Source organism: Salvelinus sp. IW2-2015, linkage group LG17 (genome assembly GCF_002910315.2).
Source record: "Salvelinus sp. IW2-2015 linkage group LG17, ASM291031v2, whole genome shotgun sequence".
In the NCBI taxonomy this organism is placed as follows: domain Eukaryota; kingdom Metazoa; phylum Chordata; class Actinopteri; order Salmoniformes; family Salmonidae; genus Salvelinus; species Salvelinus sp. IW2-2015.
Window position 1 is genome coordinate 2,006,628 of NC_036857.1, and position 8,124 is coordinate 2,014,751.

At 46.2% G+C, this 8,124-nt stretch overlaps 1 protein-coding gene across 1 annotated transcript in view; it reads right to left on the reverse strand.

Moving 5' to 3' along the window:
• The window catches only part of LOC111976505 (E3 ubiquitin-protein ligase PDZRN3-like), a 16,410-nt gene that overhangs the window by 6,168 nt on the left and 2,118 nt on the right, over positions 1-8,124 (reverse strand). The window contains exon 2 of the mRNA XM_024005362.2: positions 7,250-7,491. Coding sequence (XP_023861130.1) covers positions 7,250-7,491 — 242 coding nt within the window. The remainder of the gene's footprint in view (positions 1-7,249; positions 7,492-8,124) is intronic.

Genomic DNA, 8,124 nt, shown 5'->3' on the forward strand with positions numbered 1-8,124 from the left:
ATGGGGGGCGGCTCCTGGCGCTTCTTTCACAAGGCCTTTCAATTTGGCAGGCAGGAAGGCTATCTTCGTTCTCACTTCTCGCGTGTCCCGTATCTTTTCCCTTTGGGGTCTAGTTCTGTGCATTTGGTTGTGAGAGAGGGTGGTAGGGGCGCGTCCCGCGGGGAGGTGGGGCGGGGGGCAGTGGGGGGGGGGGTGGGCTCTTTATTGGAAGTGGGTGGGAGGAGGATCGCGGGCCCTCTTGCAGTCGTCTTCTTATAAGCATTGTTTAGCTTAGTTAGCCTATTTATTGCCTTTATAATAACAAGAATTACCTAGGAATGCTTTTATTTTTGTTCAGATAACTTCTACTGACAATCATCTCAGTGTTGCTGTGGAATGGTAATGTTCCCAATGATTCAGCCTGGTCCTTCCTGCCAGTGTTTGTTTTGTTAGAAGTGTTTTTCTGGAATAATTTGGTAGTTAATAAGTCATTAGGTATTTTGTATCGTTTAGTAAATAGAATTGTTGAATGGTGAATGAAAGTTTTTTGTGTGAGCTTAAGTACTATTAATAGTCTGATTTTTTTTTGATATCCAATTATCCACTGATCATCGTGTGTGGACTAGGAGCTGGCTGTGGCTGATGGCGCATGGTTTGAGTGGGGTGAAAAGTGAGGAATGGAGGCTGGCAGTGACTTTCCAGAGGAGGACTGAAGCTGTTGGAAGTGTGAGCAGGTGTTGGGGTTGGTGTAGTGAAGCAGAGAGAGGATGGGGAATAAAAAGGACAGTAGAGGAGATAACAATGATGAATATTCATTACTTAGGCAATCTGTTTCTTCCTACTTTTTCATTTTCCAATTGGGGAATATTACATCACCATACTGGAAGTTAAGTTATGAAAAGAGATAGAGCCGAGAGGGGCGAACAAGACACAGAGAGGCAGCTCGAATTGTGGGGCTCGCGCTGATATCTTCTGCAAAGAGAAGAGAGGAGTAAGGAATTATACAAGTTGGATAAAGTAGGATCAACTTAAAATTAAAAAATCGAAATCAAGCTTGGGAAGTTGTATGGACTTAATTAGAATAGAAGGATGTACCAACAACGTTGGCAAATACCGATCCAAAAGAACCTTACATTTCACAGTACACCACTAATTCAGAATGACTAGATAACGATAAAACCTTGATTTTGGCGAGTGGCACAAATAGTTAATTACTTTTTGTCTATGAATGAGAACGTCTTCAATTTACTAACTCAAATGTTGAGGCAATTAAATTATTTCAAGGAAAAATAACAGTCGTATTCTTAACTAAACAAATCTTTCAAATTGACGCCTGCAGAATGTGAGAAGCACAGATATTCTTGAAAGACATTTAAAATTTCAAACCATAATATAAATGCCAGAGAGCGATTTCAAGCATCAACTTGATGTAATTTATTAGGGTGGTAATGTTCAACAGATAATTGGTTGTAAGTCCCTTTCTAAATTATTAAGTTACTTCATGGTGGTTAAAAGGTAAGCCAACTAAAAATCAACCATTTCATAGTAATCTTCTACGGAATGTGCCTACATATGCATTGACATCTGTTACTAAATTATAATGCTTACACTAAATTGAATGGCTTGGTTACTAATTCTACAAGTCTACTTATTATCTAGTAAATGAGATATTTTTCCTGCTAAAAGGTCTAAGTATAATTACTGTGCCCCCCCTCCGCGACCAACTTTCCCACCCGCAAATTTCATGAAGTATCCCCCCCCCCCCGCTCAGTCCTGGATGGCGTCCCGCACTCCCACCGACCTGCAACCATGCGCCAATCATGACAAATAACCACTCTCCTCTTCTCTATGCACAGGTTTGTGTCCTATGATAACATATAACGGTGCTACTTAATTCTGCTTACACATGCATCACAGATAGAAGACAGACGTAACGAAGAAACGAGGGACAGGAGGAGGAAGGGGGGGCACCTGTGCAGAGATGGTAGATCTTGGATACCGGAGTCGAGGGAACTGGAGGATGAGACGGGTGGTAATCGAGCGTGGTGGCTTGCAATAAGCGCAGAGGCGCTGGGACAGGCAGCTCGACGGGAGAACGACGGGAGAGGGGGAGGGAGGCGCGAGCCGGGTGTGTCGGGTGGGACGAAATAAGAGGGGTATTCCGGGTGAAGCGGGTAAGGAAGAGGGGGAGGGAGAATGGGGGAAGGGCAACAGTAGGCGGGGGGAGAAGGACGAACGGAAGGAAGAGGACATCCCACCAAGTTGCAAAAGGTGAACCCTTTGAGAGCCAGTTCCCAGGAGACACCCCCCCCCCTCGCCATCCGTCCATGCGTGGTATTGTGCACGGCAGGGGTAACTTCAACAACAATCAACAGAAGTTAGGCCTTGGTAGACTCATCAATATCGTATCTGTTCGAGAACTGGATAAATGCATGTGCGTGATACGACGACACATTACAGTTGGCGGTTAAAATATACTCAAATAGAAACGCAAATATGGTGCTTGTGATCACATCAGAAGAAAGAGGAGTGATCGGCATAGCACCTAGAATACTCTTAACAACCGTACGGAACGACGCACCAAGTGAGCGGAACTTTGGTAGATTAGGAGGCGGTGCAAATACAAAAGAGCTGCAAATTCGCGCAAAGATTGTAAAACAAGAGTGTATGATTAAGGACTACTTAAGCGAAACAACCCTGCGGGCTGTTTGCTCAGCGTGTGGTGCAAGAGTGGCAGTGCCTGGTACCGAGCGACACCTTTCGTGAGGCGCGAGTCTGTTGAGCTGATGGCTGAGTCTGGTTTTGCGTTGACTAAAAGTGCCTGGCGCCTGCGGGCGCGTCCGGTCGAAAAAGTGTCATCGTCTGCCAGAGGGGGGCGGTTGGGGGCTGGGCTGGGGCGGGTGGACCAGCGCGTGACTCCCCTTGCGCTGCTCGACGCTGGGTAGCACTTGGGATTCGAGTGGGGGGCGATCTGTTCTCTGTGCTGCCTGGGCCGGCTGTGCGTGTGTGACTACTGGTGGACCCCACCGGCCAGCACTTCCACGCCTGCTCGTGCTTCCGGGCTGAGGTTGTCGCCTTGCGCCTCCGAGCATATGCTCACACGACCTGGTTCTGGGGGCGACGTGGATTTCGAACTGCGGTGAATAAACACATTGGCGTAGAACCAAAAGTCGGGTGTTAGTGGGATTTCGTTCTTCGGGTTGCTGGGGGTGTATGCCTATTTCCTTCCATTGACCTGCGGCTGCCCGGGGTGCTGGGTGCTTGTGGACCTGCATGGAGCAACATGCTTGTTAGTACCCCAACCGTGGGGCTTGGGAAGCAGGGACTGCGAGGAGTGGTTGTCTCCACAGCTTGGAGCTCCTTGACCCTCTCTAGTTGGGTGTGACACAGCCATGCATGCTGGGCCTCGCACTCTGTGGCAGGATTGTCTAACCAGACCTTTGCGGGCGCCGAGAGGGACTTTCGTGAGTGTGCATAGTGTTACCGTGACTGCACAGATTGCTGCTACAATAGTTCGATGAAGCTTAGTGCCATCTGGATGCAACATTCAAACATCGAGTGAATTAACAATCAACCAGTAGCCGAGTCATTCCTCTACAGTGCCTCTGCCGGAGCCCTGACAATTGATATTTAAAGTACCTGGTTGAGTTAATATATCTCAAGAGTAACTAGTGCATGTAGACACCTCGTGGACTGGCCATTCTAAGTCTTGTTGAACTAGACCCAAGTTTTCTGAATGTGTGCTACTGACATACTCGTGGCGCTCTCTGATGTATAACTTGCTATTCTCGTAAAAGCCTGGGTTTTGTACGCTTGCATCGGGGATAATGTAATCCAGTCCGAACTAGGAAGCTAATTACCGACATAAATGGTGATGTCAATTGAGAAGGAGTATGGAGGCATTCAGTAAGTTTTTGATGTCTTCACCTATATATGTCGTACAAATGTAAGTAAAAATAAAGAACAAGGGGACCCTTGAAAAATGAGTAGTGTATCCAAACTTAATTGACCGATACCTGTATAAATAGCACCAGTGGGACCCAGTGGACCCATAATCAAAACCTTCGCTGAAGCGATCAGAACTAATGTGGCGTCAATTTACACACCAGTTGAGAATAGCAGATTTAGAAGTATAGCCGTGCAAGATGTAATCGTTTACAGAAGGTGGTAACATGAGAAAGTTGAAATGGAACCACTGACTGGAACTGAGACTTTAATGTGTAATACATACAGTAATTACAGGCTTGAAATGCCTATAGTGTATGAAAGCATAAATGGTCTGTCATATGTGGAGCACCGTGCATATCATCCCCAGACAATATACTCGAATGAGCATGCCCGTACAACCACCGAGAAATGCTACCGCAGCCAATGGAATTACCTCTCCAAGTTGTTGCCTACAATCTGAGAACTCTTAACAGAGAATAGAGTCATGCTTGACGTGAGTTAATTCTATACGCTTTCATACTTAAGTATAGACTAACTTTGTACATGATGATTGATTTTATTTGGTCAGTAAAAAAAAAATTAACATTACAGACTGCATTTCGGAAAGTATTCAGCACCCCTTGACTTTTTCCAACATTTTGTTACGTTACTAAGCCTTATTACTAAAAATGTATTAAATGCCAAAAAAGTCATGTGCAATCAAATCTACATGAACCAGCTACCCCCATAAACACACAAAGCAGGAAAACAAAGTTTTCAACGCAAAGATGTTAATGCAATACAGAAATACCTTATTTACATAAGAATTCAAGACCCAGTTAAACTAATAGACTCGAAATTGAGAACTCAGGGTGGCCATTACGCAGATGGTTTCCAGGATTGAATCATCCTATTAGCATGTTATGCATTACGACAATCTTAGATTCGGAGTCACAACCTGCGGTAACTGCGTAAAATTCAAGCTGAGGAATTAGGACATGAGTTAGAAAGCCACACACACTGAACATAAAAATGATGAATCGGTCCCAGGCACAGTCCCTGAAGCAGAAGGAGCTGAATAAGTCAGAAAAAGGAAGCCAACAAACCAAGCACTTCGGAAGGATGCGAGAGGAGAGTTGGGTCCAGTAAGGGGCTCGACGCGGAAGACAAGATTGTGTCAGAGGGCTACAGATCTGTTGGACATAGGGCTACACAAGACAGACATCGTATGGAGACACTGAAGACGCGCCCGCGCAGAAACACGGAGGGCTGGCCTCCAAGTCCATTCTTCAAATGGAAGAGACAGTAGAACACCAAAGGACACTTACACTAGGAGCTGGACCTGACGAACCGGAAAACGGCTGGAGCAGAGTCTCGGGAGAAGATCCGCCGTGTGGAGTCCCAGGGAAGGTCACCGAAGGCAACCCGGATGCGTCACATCTGACAGGACGACTCATGAGATCCTCGTGGTGGAGATAAGCCGGAGAACCCTATAACCAGACAGAGGACATAACGCAATCCCCTGCAGCACACCACCACATACGACGGCCCTTCCTAATGGTCAGCTGAGCCACAGACGGAAAGCGCACGAAATCGCTGCCAAGAGTAAAAGGGCATCGAGGACAAAAGAGCACGGTCCACCGTGCCTGCAATGGAGTACTTGAGCTCCAAAAGGGCACCGTAACAGTACTTCAGCACCATGGACGAAACAAAAATTCACTGGTGTCTGCGATGAACCAAGGAGTTAAAACAATCTACTTGAGTGACTCGAGATGGCCAGAGACAAAACACTTCTGCGAAGAAAACAACCCTCGCCACCAGTGTCGCAGCATAACGCAGCGGCATGGAAAGCGCATTGGAAGGGTAGTTAGGAAGAAAAGAAAGACCGAGCACAGGGAACATACAGTGCCCTGGAGTGGGGATGGTTTGGAGTGGCCAGGGACGCCGGGGGCATAGGAACTCGGGAGACTAGTCACGATCGAGGCAAAAGCAGTGACAACGCACGCAAGGTACGACAAGCGCATCATTGTCTGCGAAAACGCCCTGCCGTGCGGACAGAGCAGCGTTTCAACGGACCTATCAAGCGACTGGGGTGAAGAGAACCTACGCACTAGCGGCAACGGATGTCAAACAGGCACAACGACCCTCAAGCACCACAACCAAAGGAAAGAAACGGCAGGGACTGGTGAGGTGCTCTCTTGTGGAGTGATGGCGCAGAGTGCTCTACAGGGTCGTACCTTCCGGATCCTCGGCAGCCCGGAAGCCCGGACTTGCGAATACGGGCCTGAGTCGCGGTTCGAGAACAGGTGCGTTGCCTCGGAGAGACTCCGGAACGACATAGCTGGCGAATCGGACCCTCTCCCCATCCAACCGAAACATCAGACGCCTTGAGAGGAAATCTGCAGGAGAAGAAAATATGAGAAACTCCCCAAATACAGCGTATAGCTTGTAGCGTCAGGATGCCAAGAAGACTTGAGACTGTAATTCTCTGCCAAAAGCTGCTTTCAACCACCAACGTACAGTCAGTATAGAGAACGTGGGTTCCTGAATCTCGACTCCAAAAATAAAAAAAATGGGGGAAAAACAGGTAGAAAGTGTATAGAAATTACATTGTCTTACATTGTTTTCACTTTTCTTTCTGGAATTACAGTATTTTCAATATAGAGCTTTTAGCAGCTCTATTTTTGGTTGATTTTGTGTTCTCAAACCAATGAGTTTATTAACATTCTTCATCAAGGATTTGGGCAACATTTTATTATTGACAATGAAAGAGGTGGGAATGTTGTTCCCTTGTCATATAACTGCTACATGTACTATCAATTTAGCATTAAAAATAGTTTTACAGATTGTATTTMACAATTATTTTTGGCTATGTGAATATTGGGTTTAGCTATGTCAATATTGGGTTTAGCTATGTGAATATAGGGTTTAGCTATGTCAATATTGGGTTTAGCTATGTAAATATTGGGTCCAGGAGCAGACTGGCCATCTGGCATATTCGGCAAATGCCAGATTGACTGGTCTATTTTTAGCCTGTCGGGCCTGTCTAACTTGTATTTTTTTCCAGCAAAARGATCATTATCTGGCTAYTAATGGGGAGAAAAATTGTCCGGTGTGTGGTCCCAGTCCGCCCCTGATTGGGTCACGACTGCGACAACCTGGTTCAATTTAGAACCAGTTGAGATCCACTGCTCTAAATGACAAAACCCAGAGCCTCATTCGCTGTACTTCACTGATTCAATATAACTGGGTTACTATTAATCTCCCCTTCGTTACACATGCATACACAAGCAGATAAAGAGACAGAGAACCGCTACAGAGGCCCAAACCGAGCAGCACGTACCCAGGAGCGTAGGCACCAAGGCTGGGTCCAGCCCCCTCCACCACCCCTAYGGCCCTCAGAGCCTCCCAGGATGGCCTCTCCATCTGGATACTGCAGTCTGACATTGGGTACTGGGAGTGATGAGCTCTTCTCCCTCTCCCGTGTCGTCCCTCAATCTGCATCGTGATTGGCTGCTCATAGCCGCCCCCCATGAAATGCAACGCCTCTCGGCGGCTGAGCTGGGACAGGTCATGCCCTTTGACCTGGGAGACAGATGAACATACAGGGTCAGATKAAAAGGAATTGAAGTGTTTGAGTTCTGCTTATTAATTTCCTTTGTTTCTGTTTCATGCAGATATATCTTCTCTTATGTCTGTTTAATCTTTTATTAGATGGTTGATGCAATGTACTGTATATGTGTGGCCCAAGTGCAATCCAACAAAATCAGTAGGCTTTTGTTGTGGAAAAGATAGTAAAGTATCAACACTTTCAGGTTTGGAAGCAGTAGACATAACTGTCAGAATATATTAGTTTATTGTTATGTGAGAAGTCTCATGGCTCCAGAAATGTATGTCAGCTGAGCTCAACAACCCAATGTGACCCTCTAGCCATACATTCTGGCTAGTCTGAAAAGCTTTGTGCTCAACAAAACCCTAGAGATCCAAGTCAGGAAGAGCTTTTTCACCCCACTGCACTCTGATAGTAATGCAAGCAGAGAACCTTGCAGTTACAATTTTTTATAACTAATGCGTCACAACACACGTCAGAAAATCTGATAAATGATATCTCATAACCTAAACACATCTGAGAGTCTGTCTGTCTGTCTGTCTGTCTGTCTGTCTGTCTGTCTGTCTGTCTGTCTGTCTGTCTGTCTGTCTGTCTGTCTGTCTGTCTGT